Source organism: Globicephala melas, chromosome 1, assembly GCF_963455315.2.
Source record: "Globicephala melas chromosome 1, mGloMel1.2, whole genome shotgun sequence".
Lineage (NCBI taxonomy): Eukaryota > Metazoa > Chordata > Mammalia > Artiodactyla > Delphinidae > Globicephala > Globicephala melas.
The window spans coordinates 44,022,394-44,046,837 of record NC_083314.1 but is presented as its reverse complement, the minus strand read 5'-3'; the positions used below and the strand labels follow the sequence as shown (position 1 = coordinate 44,046,837).

The following is a 24,444-nucleotide window of genomic DNA, read 5'->3' as shown; positions in this document are numbered from 1 at the left end:
TCTAATGGTCAAATATTTACAACGAATTAAGGCTGGTTACTTTAAAAGTCTTATTTCAAGAATCAGATGGCTTTTATCATTAAATTGCATTTTAAAAATTACTGAAACACTGTATGTAACACAGGCATAAATTAGTGGTGAGATTCAAGAGCAGTTTTCTGATACTTTTTTCTTTTCAGCAAGGGTTCAGTACCCGAAAACAACTATGGAGAGGAAAATACTTCCCATTTACTTTTTGTTGCTGCTTTCTGTTTTCTTGATTCAGCAAGTTTCTTCTCAAGGTAACTTAACCATCAAAAATACTTTCATTTAACAACTATTGCTAATCATTCAGTTCTGACTTTTATGACAACAAAAGAAATAGATTTCTAAAAACGTATATTTGTTTGAGTTTAATACATAATAAAACCTTAAAATTATGTATAGAATATATAGCATATTTATAAGCATTTTGTATTATGAAGTTTTTCAAGAAGTTTTGAGCTTTTCAATGGAATAATTTTTGTACTAATTATTCCTATAGTTCTCCCAAAGGTTTAAAAAAATATAGACACTTACACAATAAAACTATGCTGAAATGATAAAATATCATCAGATTAACTGAAATGAACAATATGTATATAGCATATAATTTTTTCCTACATGTTTACAAAGAAATTTAATCTTTTACATCAAATAAATTATGGCATCATGTCGATATATTACAACGAACATTTACAATGTTTCAAATGACATTTTATTAATCTTGAAAATGCGCCTTCTTTCTTATAAGGACTGTTCATCCAGATATAAATTTACACAGGTATGAATGTCATTTTATATTATAATATTGAACCATTCACAGCCATCCAAAAACAGAGTTAGTCCTGGATGAACAGTTCTTGTTATTCATTTTTAGAGAATTTTAAGGTACATTCAGTGTAATCACCTTAACAGAAGTCTCTAGCATCACAAGATAAATTACTTAACAATAACACCAAGCTTTGGATTTTTGTTTCCTTTTCATTTTTTTTTGGTTCAAGTTATTGTTTTTTTTTAAATTAATTTTTATTGGAGTATGGTTGCTTTACAATGTCCTTTTCTTTTTTTCTTTTTCTCTGATAAGCAAAATCTGAGAGAAGAAAAATCAAGGTGCATGACTGTTATGGCATTGTTTACATTTCCAGTAAAATAATTAAATAAGCCTGAGCATGTGAGATAGCTGCCTGCCATGGACATAGTTTCAGAATCACTTAGATAAGGTGGAAAAACGCATGAAAGAAAATATAAATATTTAATCAGGAATGACGAATACCAGGGTGTATCCAAACCCTCTGCTCTCTCAGAATAATATTACAAGGTTCATAACACTGGGTGCATTTCCTAAGCTACCTCTCCTCTGTGATACAATTGGCTGTTCACTAGAACAGTTTTACTCTCCTTTAAATAAATGAAATTAAAATTAGTTGTTAAAATCAACATCAATAAAAGTAGGACAGCCATTAAATCTATGGAAATAAATTTTCCTGTAAAGATGATTGACTTCCTATTTCAGAAATCTGCTAGTTATAAAAGAATAACCTTTTGATGTTGTCTTGTCTGCTTTTCTTGCGTTCTCAGCCTCTTCCCATTCTTTTTTCTTTATATATATGTATTTATATACATATACTATATATGATAGGCATTTTTGTATGTATTGTGCACGTGTATGTAAAAAGTTCTGAAAATTGTCCTAATGTTTACTGTTTTATTTGCATATTAAGACTTTAACTTTCCTGGACTCATTATTTTGAGTAATTTTTCAGTGTGCTTCTGCGTTCCTCTATGGATTTAGGACATTGCACCTGCCAGTTTCTATTCCAGAGATGGATTCAGTTGTTACATTTCTGAGGTTATCTTTCAGGGAGGTTTTCAAGGTGTTTTCTAAATGGCTTAAAAAATATATTTAAGGATAATTATGCTTTTGTTTTTGTTTTGTTTTACCCAAAATAACTCTGTTCATGACCTTTATTCAAGTCCAGATGCTTTTCAAGAGTCACCTGTTTGGTACTCTGTTTAGTGGTGGTCGTAAGCATCTGACTTCCCCAACACTTATAGCGCCCAGTTATCCCCACCCATGAGAGGAGCAGGGGCCTAGGAAAGTTTGTGCTGGCATGACTAGCTTGCTGTAAACGTATGATCAGAAATGAGAGGCAATGTGATCAGGACAAGTTTGGGTATCAGAATCAGATATATCAGAGTTCAAATTCTAGATGGGCTGTTTACTTAGGATGACCATATAATTTACTATGCAAATCAAGACACTTCTAAGAGTGAAAGAGGTCACTATGAATGATTTTTTAAAATTTATTTATTTTATTTTTGGCTGCGTTGGGTCTTTGTTGCTGTGCCCAGGCTTTCTCTAGTTGTGTCGAGTGGGGGCTACTCTTGGTTGCGGTGCGCGGGCTTCTCATTGCGGTGGCTTCTCTTGTTGCAGAGCACGGGCTCTAGGTGCGCAGGCTTCAGTAGTTGTGGCTCGCAGGCTCTAGAGCGCAGGCTCAGTAGTTGTGGCGCACGGGCTTAGTTGCTCCGAGGCATGTGGGATCTTCCCAGACCAGGGCTCAAACCCATGTCCCCTGCATTGGCAGGAGGATTCTTAACCACTGCGCCACCAGGGAAGTCCACTATGAATGATTAATAGGTGTTAATTGACCTGTAATACATATATACTGGAGTTATTAAGTAGCTGGGTGCCCTTGAGCAAGTTATTAAAATTTCTGTGTTTCAGCTTTCTTACCTCTAAAAAAGAGACTACTAATACTCTCCTGGCAACGTTTCATAAGCATTAGAGATAATGTATGACTCAGTGCCCAGCACAGAGATGCTCAGTAAATGGCAACTAGTCATCATCCTAGTAGCAGTATCAGTAGAGCTGTAGCTGCCAGCCCTCCTCCAGGAATACCATCCTCTTTTGTGCAAAGCCATTATTCAGCCTGATTTTCAAAAGTGCATTTATCTTCTCAGTCTAGTAATGAATAAAATGGCATGATCAAGGTCACCTAGGAGACCAGGCAAAAGTCACCTGGACCCATTGCTAACCATCATTCCCAACCTTTCCAATTGATAAAATTCTGCCTCATCAAGCAGCTTTGTCCTCCTCCCTAGATTTCTTCCTTTTTACAAAGTGGCTTGGCCCTGTTTACACTAGTATTGTATAATTTTAGATTTATCAAGCTGTGCAGGGAGATGTGGGGAAGGGTATTCTAGAGATGCCATCTGCAACTGTGATTATAACTGTCAACACTACATGGAGTGCTGCCCTGACTTCAAGAAAGTCTGCGCTGTAGGTAAGTCCTGAGAGCTGGTGTCTCCTCTGTCAAGCACATGTCCTGTGAGAGTCTCCTTGCACCCCCTGCAATGCTGTTGTCACACTATTTCACGTCTCTGTGCTGAAGTGCCTTTCCCTTCCCTTGTGTAAATGCTGCAGTGTGCTGTGCCTGAGGGTGGTGTCAAAGCTTGTGATCACTGGGGGAGGTTAAGGGGAGCCTGGAAGTCTGACACTTGCACAAGGTTACTGACTAGTGCCAAGTATCATGTCTTGTTTTAAATAGAGACAATACTATGACTCAGGAATCATTAAGTAAATAGTAATGAGTAATTCTTTGCTATTAACCAGAGAGGTAATTGCTTAGGGATGGAGCCCTTGAATAGCTTCATCAAAAAATTCATGGACATAAAATAATCTTGCTGTTTAACTTTTTGTTATTAATATGTTTCTAAATTACCTGAAAAAGACACTTTAAAAGTTTTTAATAATGAGTGTATAATGATGAATTTCAGTTACATCCCAAAGGGTATGAATTTTAAATTATGATACTTCATTTAAACATACTTTGAACCACTTTCTTGTTAATGTGCAAATATTTCATATTTAATTTATGAAAGTTATAATTAAAAGTGGCTCAAAGTTATATTTGCTTCAGAATTTGCATGTGAAGTTGATAAATATATTGTTGTACAATTTGTTTGTTGAGTAAGGAAATTATTTCAAATAGGCCTGGGTAAATCATCATGGCTTTAACCAAGGCTTTTTTGGAAGTGAGCAGGCTTCTTATATAGTCCATATCATGGGATTAGGCTGAAATCTTTCAACTCTACACCATACCCAGTTTGTCATCACAAAGATTTCTGTATTATAAATGATTTTTGAGCCTAAAGAGTGACTATTTATATTAAGCCAGCTCTTTAGAATATATTGTTGTAGAATATGCATGCTCAATTGACAAAAATCTACTTAAAAAGTAGCAGTATCAAAAGGAGAGAATGGTGGGAATTCATATGAAGTGTACTTACCTCTTTAGGCATTTCCCAATTTTCCACTGTCCATACATGAAATGACTCAGACAGCATTGGGCTGTCTCTTGGAGCCTTGAAGGGCAAGAAAATTTTCCTTAGTCACCATATTTCTTTCTTGACCAGGGCTGTCTCCACTTGGGAAACCACCTATCTTCCAAATTCCAAATAAAAGACTTAGCTATGCACTTTTGGAACTCTAGTCAGCTATAGGGTGGGAAATGGCTATCAGTACATGGGCATGACTGATTGTGTAACCAATAATCCATAATGTTTTGTTTTGCTCTGGGTAGAGTTTTCCTGTAAAGGCCGCTGCTTCGAGTCCTTTTCAAGAGGGAGGGCGTGTGACTGTGACTCAGAATGTAAGAAGTACGGCAAGTGTTGTTCCGATTATGACAGTTTTTGTGAAAAAGGTAAGCATCTCAGTACCAATCATTGCCTCTCAGTACAGCCAGATCTGTGCACCTGTCTTAGCTTCACTGATAATGTCTTAACATGCGGTACAACTCAGGTCGTGATTTTACTGACATATACGCTATTTCATATTAATTTTGTTTCACCAAGATGAATTAAAGAAGGAATGCTTCTTCTAAAGCACTCCCTGGCTCAGCCAGGCTCCAGGAGTGCAAGTGATTGCAGGTTGAGTAATGGAGAGGATAGGGGCTGGGTATACATGATTTTCTCCTCCAGGTGTGGTTCAATTTCAGGTTAAATCAACAGTAAGCAGCTCATTTGATGATTTCTTGTCTAATCCTATGGTGATGACCCCACAAAGTCAACTGTCCTTTGAGCTATCTGTGCTTTTGCTCTCAATGTTTTTGAGTGTATATTTGGGGACAGAATCAACACGTCCAGCTTCTTTGAACTAGTAAATTTGAGTCAGTTTAAAGCACTAAGTTGATAGGCAAACCAAGAAGCTAACTGTCCATTGTATTCCCCTTCTGATCTCTACAGTCCTCTCAGTAGTCTCTATCTAAATGCCTGTGTGTGAAGGAGTCAATAAAAATAGGTAGTTCCATTTTAAAATCCTCTTCTCTGGTTTTGGTCCTGAAGGAGTACTCTTGAGGCCATAATAAAACCCTCCAGATTTACCAAAAAAAAAAAAAAAAAAAAAAAGGACTTTAAACAATGTACTTAAATAATGAATTCCTTTCTTTTACCAAATGTTTGTTCTTAAATCCTACTCTGTTAAAACAAGAATATTTATGGGGGTAAAAGTGAAAATAAGCATTGCTTGCATAATCTTATTTTATTTAAACAAGGCTGCACCTTCTGCTTCTTTCAAACAGTGGAGAAATAGGGTGGAAAACTATTAATCAGCATAGTTAAGGAATATTTCTTAACTCTTCAATGTTTTCATTGGAGAGCATTCCAAACATAATGGAGACAACCCCCTGTAATCAAAATCGCAGAGTTCAGAGTTCCTACAGCTTTCAGAAGGACACATGAGATGAGTGTTCCATATTTACTCATCACTCTGATAGTTGTTTTGGCTGTGAGACAAAAAAACTAAGAATTTATTTTGGGCAGAGGATGGATAGGGAGGGAAGATGGTTAGAGAATGACAAAGCATTGAGAGAACATGTTAATAAAGACAATAGTTTATGCTACCAAGTGGTGGGTCAGATTACTTGAGGTTTTTGTAAAACTCAAGGATAAAAAATTGATGAAGGTAGTGCATCATTTACAGAATTCACAGAGATAGTCAGGGTCCAACTGAAAATGAAGGCATCAACTAGATCTTCAGTACTTCATTTTTATTTATTTTCTTTTAAATTTTTTTTACATATTTTTTTATACAGCAGGTTCTTATTAGTCATCAATTTTATACATATTAGTGTATATATGTCAATCCCAAACTCTCAATTCATCACACCACACCACCCCCCGCAGCTTTCCCCCCTTCGTGTCCATACGTTTGTTCTCTACATCTGTGTCTCAATTTCTGCCCTGAAAACCAATTTATTTGTCCCATTTTTCTAGATTCCACATATATGTGTTAATATACGATATTTGTTTTTCTCTTTCTGACTTACTTCACTCTGTATGACAGTCGCTAGATCCATCCACGTCTCTACAAATGACCCAATTTTGATCCTTTTTATGGCTGAGAAATATTCCATTGTATATATGTATCACAAATTCTTTATCCATTCGTCTGTCAATGGGCATTTAGGTTGCTTTCATGACCTGGCTATTGTAAAAGGTGCTGCAAAGAACATTGGGGTGCATGTGTCTTTTTGAATTATGGTTTTCTCTGGGTGTATGCCCAGTAGTGGGATTGCTGGATCATATGGTAATTCTATTTTTAGTTTTTTATGGAACCTCCATACTGTTCTTCATAGTGGCTGTATCAAATTACATTCCCACCAACAGTGCAAGAGGGTTCCGTTTTCTCCACACCCTCTCCAGCATTTGTTGTTTGTAGATTTTCTGATGATGCCCATTCTAACTGGTGTGAGGTGATACCTCAATGTAGTTTTGATGTGCATTTCTCTAATAATTAATGATGTTGAGCAGCTTTTCATGTGCTTCTTGGCCATCTGTATGTCTTCTTTGAAGAAATATCTATTTAGGTCTTCGGCCCATTTTTGGATTGGGTTGTTTGTTTTTTTAATATTGAGCTGCAGGAGCTGTTTATATATTTTGGAGATTAATCCTTTGTACATTGATTCGTTTGCAAATATTTTCTCCCATTCTGAGGGTTGTCTTTTCGTCTTGTTTATGGTTTCCTTTGCTGTGCAAAAGCTTTGAAGTTTCATTAGCTCCCATGTGTTTATTTTTGTTTTTATTTCCATTACTCTAGGAGGTGGATCAAAAAAGATCTTGCTGTGATTCATGTCAAAGAGTGCCCTTCCTATGTTTTCCTCTAAGAGTTTTATACCGTCTGGTCTTACATTTAGGTCTCGAATCCATTTTGAGTTTATTTTTGTGTATGGTGTTAGGGAGTGTTCTAATTTCATTCCTTTACATGTAGCTGTCCAGTTTTCCCAGCACCACATATTGAAGAGACTGTCTTTTCTCCATTGTATATCCTTGCCTGCTTTGTCATAGATTAGTTGACCATAGGTGCATGGGTTTACCTCTGGGCTTTCTATCTTGTTCCATTGATCTATGTTTCTGTTTTTGTGCCAGTACCATACTGTCTTGATTACTGTAGCTCTGTAGTATAGTCTGAAGTCAGGGAGTCTGATTCCTCCAGCTCCATTTTTTTCCCTCAAGACTGCTTTGGCTATTTGGGGACTTTTGTGTCTCCATACAAATTTTAAGATTTTTTGTTCTAGTTCCGTAAAAAATGCCATTGGTAATTTGATAGAGATTGCATTGAATCAGTAGATTGCTTTGGGTAGTATAGACATTTTCACAATATTGATTCTTCCAATCCAAGAATATGGTATACCTCTCCATCTGCTGGTATCATCTTTAATTTCTTACATGTGTCTTATAGTTTTCTGCATACAGGACTTTTGTCTCCCTAGGTAGGTTTATTCCTAGGTATTTTATTCTTTTTGTTGCAATGGTAAATGGGAGTGTTTCCTTAATTTCTCTTTCACATTTTTCATTGTTAATGTATAGGAAAGCAAGAGATTTCTGTGCATTAATTTTGTATCCTGCAACTTTACCAAATTCATTGATTAGCTCTAGTAGTAGTTTTCTGGTGGCATTTTTAGAGTTCTCTATGTATAGTATCATGTCATCTGCAAAAAGTGACAGTTTTACTTCTTCTTTTCCAATTTGTATTCCTTTTATTTCTTTTTCTTCTCTGATTGACGTGGCTAGGACTTCCAAACCTATGTTGAATAATAGTGGTGAGAGTGGATATCCTTGTCACGTTCCTGATCTCAGAGGAAATTCTTTTAGTTTATCGCCATTGAGAATGATGTTTGCTGTAGGTTTGTCGTACATGGCCTTTATTATGTTGAGGTAGGTTCGCTCTATGCCCACTTTCTGGAGAGTTTTTATCATAAATCGGTGTTGAATTTTGTCAAAAGCTTTTTCTGCATCTATTGAGATAATCATATGGTTTTTATTCTTCAATTTGTTAATATGGTGTATCGCATTGATTGATTTGCGTATATTGAGGAATCCTTGCATCCCTGGGATAAATCCCACTTGATCATGGTGTATGATCCTTTTAATGTGTTGCTGGATTCTCTTTGCTAGAATTTTGTTGAGGATTTTTGCATCTATATTCATGAGTGATATTGATCTGTAATTTTCTTCTTTTGTAGTATCTTTCTCTGGTTTTGGTATCAGGGTGATGGTGGCCTCATAGAATGAGTTTGGGTGTGTTCCTTCCTCTGCAATTTTTTGGAAGAGTTTGAGAAGGTTGGGTGTTAGCTCTTCTCTAAATGTTTGATAGAATTCCCCTGTGAAGCCATCTGGTCCTGGACTTTTGTTTGTTGGAAGAATTTTAATCACTGTTTCAAGAATTTTAATCACTGTTTGTGATTGGGCTGTTCATATTTTCTATTTCTTCCTGGTTCAGTCTTGGAAGGTTATGGCTTTCTAAGAATTTGTCCATTTCTTCCAGGTTGTCCATTTTATTGGCATAGAGTTGCTTGTAGTAGTCTCTTAGGATGCTTTGTATTTCTGCGGTGTCTGTTGTAACTTCTCCTTTTTCCTTGCTTATTTTATTGATTTGGGTCCTCTCCCTCTTTTTCTTGATGAGTCTGGTTAATGGTTGATCAATTTTGTTTATCTTTTCAAAGAACCAGCTTTTAGTTTTTGTATCTTTGTTATTTTTTTCTGTTTCTATTTCATTTATTTCTGCTCTGATCTTTATGATTTCTTTCCTTCTACTAACTTTGGCTTTTGTTTGTTCTTCTTTCTCTAGTTCCTTTAGGTGTAAGGTTAGATTGTTTATTTGAGATTTTTCTTGTTTCTCAAGGTAGGCTTGTATAGCTATAAACTTCCCTCTTAGAACTGCTTTTGCTGCATCCCATAGGTTTTGGATCATTGTGTTTTCATTGTCATTTGTCTCTAGGTATTTTTTGATATCCTTTTTGATTTCTTCAGTGATCTCTTGGTTGTTTAGTAACACATTGTGTAGCCTCCATGTGTTCGTGTTTTTTACGTTTTTTCCCCTGTAATTGATTTCTAATCTCATAGCGTTGTGGTCAGAAAAGATGCTTGATATGATGTCAATTTTCTTAAATTTACTGAGGCTTGATTTGTGACCCAAGATGTGATCTATCCTGGAGAATGTTCCATGCACACTTGAGAAGAACGTGTAATCTGCTGTTTTTGGATGGAATGTCCTATAAACATCAATTATATCTATCTGGTCTATTGTGTCATTTAAAGCGTCTCTTTCCTTATTCATTTTCATTTTGGATTATCTGTCCATTGGTGTAAGTGAGGTGTTAACATCCCCCACTGTTATTGTGTTACTGTTGATTTCCTCTTTCATAGCTGTTAGCAGTTGCCTTATGTATTGAGGTGCTCTTATATTGGGTGCATATATATTTATAATTGTTTTATCTTCTTCTTGGATTGATCCCTTGATCATTATGTAGTGTCCGTCCTTGTCTCTTGTAGCATTTTTTTATTTTAAAGTCTATTTTATCTGATATGAGTATAGCTACTCCAGCTTTCTTTTGATTTCCATTTGCATGGAATATCTTTTTCTATCCCCTCACACTCAGTCTGTATGTGTCCCTAGGTCTGAAATGGGTCTCTTGTAGACAGCATATATATGGGTCTTGTTTTTGTATCCATTCAGCAAGCCTGTGTCTTTTGGTTGGAGCATTTAATCCATTCACGTTTAGGGTAATTATCGATATGTGTGCTCTTATGACCGTTTTCTTAATTGTTTTGGGTTTGTTTTTGTAGGTCCCTTCTTCTGTTGTGTTTCTCACTTAGAAAAGTTCCTTTAGCATTTGTTGTAGAGCTGGTTTGGTGGCGGTGAATTCTCTTAGCTTTTGTGTGTCTGTAAAGCTTTTGATTTCTCCATCAAATCTGAATGTGATCCTTGCCGGCTAGAGTAATCTTGCTTGTAGGTTTTTCCCTTTCATCACTTGAAGTATATCATGCCACTCCCTTCTGGCTTGTACAGTTTCTGCTGAGAAATCAGCTGTTAACCTTATGGGAGTTCCCTTGTATGTTATTTGTTGTTTTTCCCTCGCTGCTTTCAATACTTTTTCTTTGTCTTTAATTTTTGCCAGTTTGATTATTATGTGTTTCGGTGTGTTTCTCCTCTATGGGACTCTGTGCTTCCTGGACTTGGGTGGCTATTTCCTTTCCCATGTTAGGGAAGTTTTCGACTATAATCTCTTCACATATTTTCTCCAGTCCTTTCTCTCTCTCTTCTCCTTCTGGGACCCCTATAATGCGAATGCTGTTGCATTTAATGTTGTCCCAGAGGTCTCTTAGGCTGTCTTCATTTCTTTTCATTCTTTTTTCTTTATTCTGTTCCGCAGCAGTGAATTCCACCATTCTGGCTTCCAGGTCACTTTTCCATTCTTCTGCGTCAGTTATTCTGCTATTGATTTCTTCTGGTGTAGTTTTCATTTCAGTTATTGTATTGTTTATCTCTGTTTGTTTGCTCTTTAATTCTTCTAGGTCTTTGTTAAACATTTCTTGCATGTTCTCGATCTTTGCCTCCATTCTTTTTCCGAGGTCCTGGATCATCTTCACTATCATTATTCTGAATTCTTTTTCTGGAAGTTTGCCTATGTCCACTTCATTTAGTTTTTCTGGGGTTTTATCTTTTTCCTTCATCTGGTACATAGCCCTCTGACTTTTCATCTGGTCTATCCTTCTGTGAATGTGGTTTTTGTTCCACAGGCTGCAGGATTGTAGTTCTTCTTAGTATTTCATTAAAAAAAAGTAGCAATCAAACTATCTTGCATCTCACCCCTTAGTCTTTTTTTAAAAAAAATTAATTAATTTATTTTTGGCTGTGTTGGGTCTTCTTTGCTGCATGCGGGCTTTCTCCAGTTGTGGTGAGCAGGGGCTGCTCTTTGTGTCAGTGAATGGGCTTCTCATTGCAGTGGCTTCTCTTGTTGCAGAGCACAGGCTCTAGGTGTGTGGGCTTCAGCAGTTGTGGAACGTGGGCTCAGTAGTCGTGTCGCATGGGCTTAGTTGCTCCACAGCATGTGGGTTCTTCCCGGACCAGGGCTCCATCCCATGTCCCCTGCATTGGCAGGCGGATTCTTTACCACTGTGCCACCAGGGAACACGTACTTAAGATTGCTATAGATACCAGTTGTAGGCATCTATATATCTAAGTCATAACACTTCAAGAATTGAAGCAGTCAAGTGCCTCTGAATATGGGTGAGAAAACAATCCAAGAAGTTAAATAGTTTGCTCAAGATCACTAGTTAGAATGTGATAAAACTGTTTCTTGAGTTGAGGTACCTGGTGTTTTTGTGGGGTGGGAGGAGTAAGAGGGAAAGGTATGGTGGTCAGTTCATGCAGATTGCAAAAACAGAGTTCTGAGGAGAAGTTTGGTAAGAGCAGGAGGATTTATCATCACTGTCCTCTACCCAGAGTGCTTCCCCCTACCCCGTTCTCTGCCTTCTTATCTTTCAGAAGTCCTTCTTTTCTTCTGGTTCCTAATGGTCAAAACATGTTCCATGTAGGTTAAAAAGATACACATCAAACCACTAAGCTGTTTATCTTGGAGAAGGGCAATACATTTTGAGGAAAGCATAATGTGAATGTGTGAAATTCTTCCATGAGTTAATATTTATGTAGAACTTTTGTAATTAACAAAAAGAAAAAAAGAAACGTAAATTGGTATCATTTGATTTAAATGAATATGAAAACAGGAAAATGTAATTTTTATATTTATCTTCTCGAGAGCACAAACATCTGTCAACCACATGCAGTGATTATTTTGATATCACAGGAGGCTGGCACAAAGTATAGAGCTCATATTTTTTAGGCAGGCAAATACCTTCAGAAATCATCTAGAAGAAACACCTCTGTTTGCAGGCAAGAGGGGTTCAGGAGGGTTTGCCCATTTGCCCAAGGTCACGATAGACCCTTGTAGGTCTAGAACTAGAAGTCTTCTGACTCCTGAGCCTTTGCTCCCCATCATAATTTACAATTTGAGAACCAATTTTTTTTTTTGTAGCAATGCATCTTCAGATAGCTTGGAGTAGTTGGTGTTGGGCCAAGAGCCTGCCTATACAGGTTTTCACCAGCATTTACTCTTGAAGCCAGATGCATCAGTACCTTTCAGTTAGAGTTGCTGATGAATATGAACAAGAAGTTAACTGACCCATCTTGCTTGGTCTCAGTGCACAGTCCTACATCACCACCACCTTCAAAGTCTGCACCTCCACCTCCAGGAACAACTCAGACCATCAAATCAACAACCAAACGTTCACCCAAATCATCAAGCAAGAAGACTAAGAAAGTTATAGAATCAGAGGAAATAACAGAAGGTAGGAAGATGACAGATGTAAAAAAAGGAGGTTTCTGAGATGAAATAACCTGTAGGTGGACTTTTATAAGACTCCTCATAGTACAGGGTGATCTTCTGAGTCATTAAAGGCTCATCACACTGCCTGTTTTAGGGCAGAGTTTAAGCCAAAGTATAAATGCTCAGTTATTTATTTTCCTTATTTACCAAACTCAGTATGGGACTAGGTTAAAATAATCAGAAGAAACAAGTCTTACTGTTTAAAAAGAAACAAAAAAAAAGCCATGATTTTGTTTGCAGAACAATTTGATTCTGTAAGATATGGGGAAGTTGAGAGAAAGTTATATAGTTATACCGCTAGTTATCTGTGACAAGCTCAGGTGCCTTGCTTTTAACTGACATTTACAAGAGCTGTTGCTCATAGTACTGATAAAACAAAAGCAGAACACAGACATTTGTAGATCAATAAATAGCATTTTTTGTTGTATTTGAACTGGCAGTTCTTTTTTGCTTTAAATCACAGTTGGTGTGATCAACTTTTTATTTATAGAACATTCTGTTTCTGAAAATCAAGTCTTCCTCCTCCTCTTCCTCAACTTTTTGGAAAATCAAGTTTTCCAAAAATTCAGCTGCTAATAGAGTTAAAGAAGAAACACAAAGGTTTGAGCATTGATAAAGATCAGTGACTATATCAATGCCATGTTAACAATAATGACCTAAAAGTAAGGCGTGTGGGTAGAATGATTTGAGGACATTTCAATATTTGGGGGGGTATGTAACTTCATAAAAATTACTTTAGAAGATACCAGTGAAAATTTCCTATAGGAAATTAGTGCCAAGCAGCTAGGAAACCACTCTGTAAAGCAAAGGAAGAAGATACTATAGAAGCAACTGTAGAACCACAGGATGGCACCAGAGATGACTATTAAGTTTTCTATTTCAAGTTCTGTCTACCTGATATCATCGCTTTCTTCTCTTTCCTCTATCTTGTCTTTTCATTTCTCCTTCCCCAGATTTATTTTATTTAACTTTTATATACTTCCTTAAGTATTTTAAAATGCTAATCCATTAAATTCTCATACCTTTCTGAGAAAGGCAATATTATTATCCACATTTTACAGATCCTCTTTATTATTTTCCTAATAAATTATCTGTCATATCTGGCTAATTTTTCTGTAGTAGAGAAACTACAGAATTTGCTATTACCTCCTAAAAAGAGATTCCCTTTGTTCTGCTTTTTTATTATTTCCTGGATTTCTAAAGTACATTCTCATTCTCCAGGAAATACTGGATTTTGGATACTGGAGTTTTGAAGAACTCATTTCCTGGGTGGTTATTTCCCTGAAGCCTTCTTTCCAGCTGAATAGCCAGATATTTAATCTTTGAGTTATCCAGAGAGTCTTGCACACAATAGAAGTGTTTGCTAAACGGAGCTCATCTCAGTGATGTGCCTCTTGGGCTCTGTATGTCACCTATGGGGTAGCTGCTAGGGGAAATCCTGTTAAACAGGGTCCTTTTGCTGCCATGGCATCCTAATCTCCTCTCTGTATCCCGAGACTGCTGAGTTTATCCAGGTAGAGGAAAGAAAGCAGTTAAAAGCCATGTGCACAGAAACAGGCCTAAGCAGGAACCATGGGGGTGACTGGAACAGATTCCCTGGATGTAGTTATAGAGGCCTCTGAGGGAATTGGTGCAGTGAGTCTAAAAGATGTTGGAGCTAGGTTTCCAGTAGGAAGGAAGTGGCACCAAGCAATAAGGAATAAGAAGAGTTGAGAAAGTGACAGGCAAAGAACACTGACATAAAGAGTAGAATTAGTGTTATTGATCATATTGATCATTTCAAAGTTGCCACTTGCTTCCATATATTCTATTGAGTTTTACTTGTGTTTTTCACCCCTTATCCCATTCATTCCCTAAAATAGCCCAATAAGATAGGTTGAGCATTTATCATTTTACAGTAAATTAACAGACATGTTAGAAATTAGCAATTTGCCTAGAGACAACACAGCTAGTCAGTGATAAGGATGGCATCTTTATGTCAGTATTAAAGAAAAAAACCTATACAAAAATAAAAGACGTATATTTTTTTCACTAGCAAAAGAAAACAAGAAGAAAAGAACCCCTAAAACGAAACCTACCCCAGAACCACCAGTAATAGATGAAGCTGGAAGTGGACCGGACAATGGTGATTTCAAGCTCACCCCAACTCCTAACATTCCCACCACTCAACATAATAAATTTACCACAACTCCCAAGATTACAATAGTAAAACCAATACTTTCTAAACCCAGTATTCCACCTAATTCTGACACAACTAAAGAGACGCCTTTGACAGCCAATAAGGAGACAACAGATGAAACTAAAGAGACTTCTACAACAAATAAACAGACTTCAACTACTGCAAAAGAGAAGACTACTTCAGCTAAAGAGACACAAAATGCAGAGAAAACATCTACTAAAGACTTTGCACCCACATCTGAAGTTCCTGCTACATCTACACTCAAAGCTGAAACTATAAGCAAATCCCCTGCTCTCATCTCTCCCAAAGAGCCAGATCCCACCACCAAGGAATCTACACCTACCACCACCAAGGAGCCAGCTCCCACCACCAAGGAATCTACACCCACCACCACCAAGGAGCCAGCTCCCACCACCAAGGCATCTACACCCACCACCACCAAGAAGCCCGCTCCCACCACCAAGGCATCTACACCCACCACCACCAAGGAACCAGCTCCCACCACCAAGGAATCTACACCCACCACCACCAAGGAGCCAGCTCCCACCACCAAGGCATCTACACCCACCACCACCAAGAAGCCCGCTCCCACCACCAAGGCATCTACACCCACCACCACCAAGGAACCAGCTCCCACCACCAAGGAATCTACACCCACCACCACCAAAGAGCCAGCTCCCACCACCCCCAGGGAGCCAGCTCCCACCACCAAGGAATCTACACCCATCACCACGAAAGAGCCAGCTCCCACCACCACCAAGGAGCAAGCTCCCACTACCCCCAAAGAGCTAGCTCCCACCACCAAGGAATCTACACCCATCACCACCAAAGAGCCAGCTCCCACCACCACCAAGGTGCCTGCTCCCACCACCACCAAGGAGCAAGCTCCCACCACCAAGGAATCTACACCCATCAACACCAAAGAGCCAGCTCCCACCACCACCAAGGAGCAAGCTCTCACCACCAAGGAATCTACACCCATCACCACCAAAGAGCCAGCTCCCACCACCACCAAGGTGCCTGCTCCCACCACCCCCAAGGAGCCAGCTTCTGCCACCCCCAAGGAATCTACTCCAAGTTCTCCTAATACACCTGCTCCAACCACCTCAGAGGCCTCTCCTTCAACTATCACCATGGAGCCTCCCACTACTCCTAAGGGCCCTGTTGAATCAACTCCTGAGTCTCCTGTAGAACCCACACCAAAGACTCTTGAAAACAGTCCCAAGGAGCCTGCTGTACCTACAACCAAGGCTCCTAAAGTGACCAAACCTGAAATGACTACAACAGCTAAAGACAAGGCCACAGAACAAGACACAACTGATACCATGGCATCATCCAAAATTACTCTTAAAGCAACAACTCTTGCACCCAAAGTAATGACAGCAACAAAAAAGACAACTGAAGAGACTACAAGCAAACCTGAACCAACAACAGCTATACCAAAAGGTACAGCTACTAACGCTCAAGTGACAACTCCTAAACCCCAAAAACCAACCAAAGCACCCAAAAAGCTCACTTGTACCAAAAAGACAAAAACACCTAAAGTGAGAAAACCGAAGACTACACCAACTCCCCCAAAGATGACATCAGCAATGCCTAAATCAAACCCTACCTCTTTAGCAGAAGCCAAGCTCCAAACCACCACCAGCCCTAACCAAACTCCCAACTCAGAAATAATCGAAGTAAATCCAAAGAATGAAGATGCAGATGCTACTGAAGGAGAAAAACCTCAGATGATGATTCCTAGGCCCCCTGTGTTAACTCCTATAGTTATTCCAGGCACTGATTTCATAGGGAGAGGACCCAGTCAAGGCATTGGCATCAACCCCGTGTTTTCAGGTAATATGAATCAGTTACTTTCATGTTTAAAATTGACAATGTTAACTTAAATCTTTCTGAACCAGGATGCCCTGATTTAGTATTATTCTATTGATATATATTATTTAGAACCCTGAACTTGTGAAGTTTTACATCTTCTCTACAGGTAAGCAGAGGGGTAATCACAGTAAGTTTATTTTGTTATTTGGAAAATCAAGTAATAACCTAGGATTGCAAAAATCTGCAATATTGTTTTCCAAACCAATTCCACAGGGCAATCAGAATTGAGAAACAGAATTTCACGTTGAGATTGAATATCCAATACTTGTCTAATTTAGAAGATCAGGTACCCTTACCCATTCCAGTTCATAATTTATTTTTATATAACACTTTTGAATAATATCACCTTTAAGTAAAACAACTATGAAATATATCACTTTTTCACCTCTGAAATACATGTACCTCAAATTATACTCTTCAAGAGCTTAGGAAAGGGCGAACAGAGGAAATAGAACCCAGTGGGTTCTATTTTGAAAAGAACGGAACACTTTTCTCATTTTTATATTGGCTTAATTTGTGTTAATTTGTTTTAGATGAGACTAATTTATGCAACGGTAAGCCAGTAGATGGACTGACTACTCTGCGCAATGGGACATTAGTTGCATTTCGAGGTGAGTTTTGCACACATTTCTTTTTCTGCCCCTTGTTTTTTTCTTGGTGCTTATGAGAGCAAGAGTCATGGGAGAGTACAAGTTTGGGCTGAGCTTCCTGGAGGGAAACCTGATTGATGAACTTACCTCACACAGTATTATAAGGACCTGAGGGTAAATACCAAAATATTGGATTAACAAAACTGGACATAGTAAAGTAACAAACAAAATAAAGTTATTTAATTATAACTCCTTAATGCTAACAGGTAAAGAAAATGAGAGATAAGTCATTTTCTGTAAATCACAAAGCCAGAAGGCTCTTCCTAGAGAAGCTGGGAAACTAAAATACTTTAAGTTATGCTAAATTTCAGACTTGAGAAATATCTACTCTCAGAAATGTTCAAATACTACCTTCTGTATTAGTACTAAAAATTCTGATTAAACATCATAGAATGCTTGTTAACACATTCAATCTGCTTCTTTATGATAAACTGTTTTTAAAAGATTTCATTTTGATTTCTTCTGGGATTCAGTTTGTAGGCTGATCATCACTTTCAATTTTAGGTCATTATTTCTGGATGCTAAATGCATTCAGTCCACCATCTCCACCTCGTAGAATTACTGAAGTTTGGGGCATTCCCTCCCCCATTGATACTGTTTTTACTAGATGCAACTGTGAAGGAAAAACTTTCTTCTTTAAGGTAAGAAAAATATCTTTGTGAGAGAAATCAGCAAATAGTTATTCTTTATTATGACAATTTAACCTCCACTTCAGAAGGGTCTCCATATTTTAATAAACTATCATTAAAATTTAATAAATAGTTAACACTCAATTTGGTAACATTGTCAACTTATTCAAATACTTAACTAAGTTAAAACTTTCTCCCTATACTTAAATCTAAGAATGAGTTCCTAACCTTTTTTTTCCTTTTTAACCTTTTAAAAAAGCTGTTCACATCATTTCCTCTTTTTAATTACCAGGATTCTCAGTACTGGCGTTTCACCAATGATATAAAAGATGCAGGGTATCCCAAACTAATTTCCAAAGGATTTGGAGGACTAAATGGAAAAATAGTGGCAGCTCTCACAATAGCTAAATACAAGAACAGACCTGAATCTGTGTATTTTTTCAAGAGAGGTATGTGTTACATAATTGACAAAATTAAAAAAATTTTTAAGGAGTGATCTGCCAGGAAAATTTTATTCAATATTTCCATTTATTATAGGGTTTACTGTCAAAAGATATCTTTAATGGCTAGAATCAAGTATTTTCAATTAAAAAATAAAAAGGGCAGTAAGAAGTATTTAGCTCTCTCAACATGCAAATCACAACTTCATGAGTTTTCAGGACATTGATATAAAGAATGTCATTTATTTTCAAAGTTAAATATATAACTATGCAATTTGTTGGCTTTATTCACAAGTACTTCGAGATTTAGTAATTATTTTTATAATACCTTGACTAATAACCATTATTAATGTCTGGACATACTTTATGAAAAACACTGTTTCCTCTACCTTGTAAAAGCTCTTTTCCATCTCTTTGGGGAATTAAAATTAATTTTCATATTGTACGTGATTTTCTAATTCATCATAGGTGGCAGCATTCAGCAGTATACTTATAAACAGGAACCCACCCAAAAGTGTACTAGAAGAAAGCTTGCTATAAGTTATCCAGTGTATGGAGAAACGACACAGATTAGGACACGTCGATTTGAACGTGCTATAGAGCCTTCTCAAACATACACCATCAGAATTCACTATTCACCCATCAGAGTCACTTATCAAGACAAAGGTAATATTTTTTACTGTGTTAAAAATTCTTACACATGAAGTAGATGTAATAGTTTCTTACAGAGTATGGCTTATTAAATATAAATACTGACCATATAACCCTAATACTTAGTATTATTCTAATAATAATAAATTGATGCAAAACATCAATTTGCTTCAATGAATGACCAAAGATCAATACTTTTTTCTTTGTGGCTAAGAAAGGCAATTTATTCAGGCTTGTTAATTATAATACCATTAACCAAGAACATTAAATCCAAATTTGTAATCCTTAAAACAGTCCTAAAAGGTAGATATTTGTACCATATCAGAGATAGCAAAAGCTGAGGCATTGAAGTTAACTCACCCAAGGTAACAGAGCTACTGAGTGACCAAACTGGGATTAAAACCCAGGTCTGTTTGACTCGAACAGCTGCTTTTTCCAATACAGTACATTGCCTTTCAATCTGATACCTTTAAAGTGTCATCTGCAGGTTTCCTCCATAATGAAGTTAAAGTGAGTACACTGTGGAGAGGACTTCCAAATGTGGTTACTTCAGCTATATCACTGCCCAACATCAGAAAACCTGATGGCTACGATTACTATGCCTTTTCTAAAGGTAAGTTATTAAGTAAAATCTTAATAGCTTTCTGAAGATGGTATCTAATCTCTGAAACATGAATAAATTCAAAGCAAAAACAAGTGTTCAATGGTGACTGAAGGTGAGAAATTAAATTACATCACTTATTCTAATTATTCTGAAGAGAAAGTTTAGATTTTTGCTTTACTTTCAATTAAATTGAATGGATTGCAATTCATTTCTGCCCTATCATTCATGAGATTAAAGCCTATTACGAAGAAACATCCAATTAATTGAGTAAAACTGCTACTGAAAACAATATTTTACTTCTATTATCTGTGGCATTTAACAGAGGTCTTGTTTGCCACGAAGCTGTACTGATTTACATCATTACACAGTCTGTAAGATCAGAAAGAAGTTGCTGAGAAACTAATTTTATTAACAAAATTATATTACCTGGGATATTTTTCCTTGAAAAATCCATAAAAATATAAGTTCTTCTGCCTATATAAATGTCATCAGAATGTATTTTTTTAAAGAATAAACCCCCCCCAAAAAGAATAAAACCCAAATGAATTATTTTTTAAACTAATTCGGTTTTCTCAAATTCTTACTTTGAAAAAGCAGAGTTAAACCTAATTTTATTGAAAGATGGTGAAAGGTCAGTCAAGGCAATTGTTTTTCTCTTTGTCAGAAAGTTCAAATTAATTAATACATTTCTGATATTAAAATGATAAATACTGTCTTTGAGTATAATAATAAATATAAACTATTTTTAAGTTCAAGTGTTTTGTTTCTTTTTAATTGAAAAAGTGACTTCTCTTCTGTTTAGATCAATACTATAACATTGATGTGCCAACTAGAACAGCAAGAGGCATTACTACTCGTTCTGGACAGACCTTATCTAATGTCTGGTACAACTGTCCTTAGACTGATGGGCAAAGGAAGAATCGACTAACTAAAATGAAGAAAAGAATGATAAATTTTGACACTGAAACACATTTTATTAATAAAGAATGTTGATATAAGCATACCAATTTAAATACAAAAATGTTTTTCAACTCGACAATCATTACACTAAAACAGATTTGACTAGCTTATTCACAGTTATTATAGTTTATAGAACACTTAATTAATATTTCCTCTATTTATTCCTCCTCTCCCTCCCATTGCATGGCTCATACCTATAAGAGAGAAAAAGAATTAAACTGAATGCATCTTTTAAAAAGTTAGCTCAAAACTAGAGTATTCACTTACCCTAGTTCATTATAAAAATTTTCAAGATCAAGTGTGCAGGCATGTAGACAAAAAGCTGTTAGATATGTCACATCTTCAATGGAACTTACAACAATCAGATTAATGTTTTATTACATGAATGCAATCTCTAACAGTTACATTGGAAAACAGAGATATTGAAATTTTACATTTCTTTTACTAGCTAAACAAGTCACAAAGCTTTATTCTGCTATATAAAAAGCATAACAACAATAGGCAGAGATGTAACAAGTAGTTACATCTACATAGCACTATAACAGTTTAGCTTTTCCAGATTATACCATGAATTTAAGGAAGAAATGAATAAAAATAAAATGTAAGCACATATTCATGATATACCTATGGTATACAAACTTGTCTGCAAGATGTTTACAGATTAGTAAACATCATATGCTCAATGTATACTTATTTAATCAACCCTTGGAACGTTTTAAAAAAACTAGATACACATTGGAGGCTTAAGGATTAGAAAACTCATTCCATTTATTACTATCCTACATCCTATCACGTGATCAATATGTTAGAAATTTACCTCTCTGTCTGTTAAACTGACGACCACGGACACCTTGTCTCAATGTTGTCTGAAGTCTTACTCGTCTGAAAGGCTTTGGCTGACTACTGCTGGTATCTAAGAAAAGCATTAATATACAAGAAAGCAAGTTAATAAACAAGAAAGCAGTTATAGTGACAAAAACTAATTACTAAATGAATGCATGGATAAAATGCAGAGGTGCCCATTGCTTTCAATATTTAAATGTTGTTTTTTTAACAAGGGACATTTAACAAACAGAAAAGGTAAAAAGTTAAGAAAAAAGTTCTTTTTGACTTTTTTCATTCATTCACTCTACTAATTTAATAATAAATATGTACTTGGTGCCTATCCATTTATCAGACACTGTGCTAGGGGTTGGGGAATACAATGGGAAACAAAATACCACATCCCTCAGGAAACAACAGTCCATTACAATATAACATGAGTCATATCTGACTCTTCTCTTTTCCAGATGTCCCCAATCCAATCATTAGAAAATCTTGCAAGCTCTAATTTATTTTTATTTATTTATTTATTTATTTTGCGGTACGCGGGCCTCTCACTGTTGTGGCCTCTCCCGTTGCGCAGCACAGGCTCCGGATGCGCAGGCTCAGCGGCCATGGCTCACGGGCCTAGCCACTCCGCGGCATATGGGATCTTCCTGGACCAGGGCACGAACCCATGTCCCCTGCATCGGCAAGCAGATTCTCAACCACTGCGCCACCAGGGAAGCCCGCAAGCTCTAATTTAAATATATATCCCAAATCTGACTACTTCTCATGACCTTGACTCTACCATCCTGTCTAAAACATCATTTTTACCTTGAATTATTGCAATATCCTCCAAACTTTCTCTTTGTTTGTCCATTACTCACTTTCAGTCTCTTCTCTACACAGCAGCAAAACTGATACTGTTAAGTCTTTAAAGCAGATCATGTTACCACTCTGTTTGAAGCCCTCCAAAAACCTGCTATATCCATGAAAGCCAAAGAAATTCCAATGGTCTCCTAGATCTTTCCTCCCCCACCCTGTTACCTCCTGCTAGTCTCTCTCTGTCCTTACTGTGCTCCAGCCACAAAGGCCTCCTTGCTGACCCTGAACACATCACACCGCTGCCTTATGGACTTTGCATCTACTATTTCTCTCATCCTGGAACACCTTCCCCTGAATAGCTGCACAGCTTTGCTCCCTTACCTCTTTCAGGTCTTTCCTTAAATACCATTTTCTTAGTAATGTTTTTGTGAAATTGCCTGGCACTCGGTGGGCACTTAAGTATTTGGGGACCAAATGGATAATTGCTTAGATGGGGAGGTTTAGTATTTTATGTTGTCAAATAAATTTAAGAACACCCTAATTTCATATTATACTGTAAAAGGGAACAAGAACCATATTTTCTTATGCAAGCTCTGATAAGATATAGCTAGTACCAATTCTCCTGCTGAGGAAAGACAATTCTCATGGGACATCAGGATATAACTGGAGGCACAGAACTTCAGTTATTGTATTGTATTATTAATAATATTACTGTTTTACTAGTAACTATGACAGCTACAATTTTTTGGGGCTTTCTTACTGTGTGTAAAGCATTGAGATATAATTTACATACATTATTTTAAATCTTGACTGCAAGATGAGCTATGAATGCCCATATTTCACAATGAAATGAGCAGAGATTTAAAGTTACTAGCTGTTAAAAGGCAGATACAGGATCTGAACCTGGGGATGTTGGCTATAGGTTGATGTGTCACAGAAAAGCGTCTAAAAGGGAGAATATATCTTGAGATAGGAAAGTTCCATGATTGAAAAAAGTAGTAACTGAGCAGGTCTTCCATAAAACCTGAAGGTTCTACGACAGAGTTTGAGGATTAATGCTATAAACCATTTAAAATGAAAACAATCAGAGAGGATGACTGAGTATGTATTTCTTCAATAATAAAAGTAATTCCCTACCTAAAAACTTTGAGATAGATAAGCTAGTGTAGTATACTGTTTAAGAGTGGAGTCTCTGGAGTCGAACTTCTTGAGTTTGCATCCTGGCTTGCCCATTATTTACTCACTATGTGACTTGGAAGGAATTTTTCAACCTTTTGTGACTCAGTTTCCATTACTGTGAAATGGGTATGCGTGCTTACCATGTTGGGTTGGTGTGAGAATTAAGCGAGTAAATATAGGTAAAGGGCTTAGAATACTGTCTGACACACAGTAAGTGCTCAATGAATGTTAATTAATTTTTAAAAGGTCCTGCAGAATTAATTTTTATTGCAAGAAAGATACATAAAATAGCCCTTTTCAAAGTTAACTTCAAAAACATGAAAAACCAAACTTTAGAACTATTTATATCAGTAAATTTCAATTTTTTTTTTTTTTTTTTTGAAGCAACAGGCCTCCCAACCCTCAACCCTCCATACCAAATCTCATGTAGAACCTAATATGCAGAAGAAATAAAAAAGGAGCTGCTCTGGTTTAAACACAGGCAGGAGGCCTGGAGTACTACTCCTTAGCTTCTCTCCTAATAACCCACCCCTCACAACCCCTATAGCACCTCTAATGTAACCAATTCCCATTAATATAAGCCAAGTTCCTTTTAATAAAATAAAATTTCTCTTTTAAATGAAGCATTTTAAAAGTCAAGGAAAAAAGAATTATCAATTGTAACTAACAGGGCAGGATCTTTTGCAAACAAGTTTGATGTATAAAAGCTGTACTGTAGTCAAGAGCAGGAACTTACCTACAGAAGAACTGGAAGGAGGGTCCTGGCTGGTGGAAGGAAGATCTGACTCATCAGATGCCTGAACAGGCTCTTCCTCCTGCTGGCTATCAATTTCGAGGCCTGCTTCTGAACTAATACTAAGAAAGGAAAACAAAAATTGATTAGAAAATACAAAACTGAT

The 24,444-nt window shown here is 36.8% G+C and overlaps 2 protein-coding genes across 3 annotated transcripts in view; one reads left to right on the top strand and one right to left on the bottom strand.

The window, feature by feature from the left end:
- The first annotated feature begins 205 nt into the window (after positions 1–205).
- On the top strand, positions 206–20,975 carry PRG4 (proteoglycan 4). Its single transcript, XM_070043802.1, has 12 exons — positions 206–281; positions 3,183–3,305; positions 4,605–4,724; positions 12,562–12,708; positions 14,782–15,344; positions 15,480–16,764; positions 17,337–17,414; positions 17,958–18,094; positions 18,375–18,531; positions 18,991–19,188; positions 19,661–19,786; positions 20,580–20,975. Exons 1-12 carry the CDS (start codon positions 206–208, stop codon positions 20,675–20,677), a joined length of 3,108 nt encoding a protein of 1,035 aa, XP_069899903.1. The 3' UTR covers positions 20,678–20,975.
- TPR (translocated promoter region, nuclear basket protein) overlaps positions 18,710–24,444 on the bottom strand; it is a 69,148-nt gene continuing 63,413 nt past the window's right edge. Inside the window, exons 50-52 of one of the 2 annotated variants that reach the window (XM_060295340.2) lie at positions 24,282–24,400; positions 21,555–21,650; positions 18,710–20,931 (exon numbers count right to left, since the gene is read on the bottom strand). In XM_060295340.2, the coding sequence (XP_060151323.1) occupies positions 20,876–20,931; positions 21,555–21,650; positions 24,282–24,400 (271 nt within the window). In that variant the 3' untranslated portion in view covers positions 18,710–20,875. The remainder of the gene's footprint in view (positions 20,932–21,554; positions 21,651–24,281; positions 24,401–24,444) is intronic. The other variant, XM_030873025.3, reaches the window with a different exon arrangement.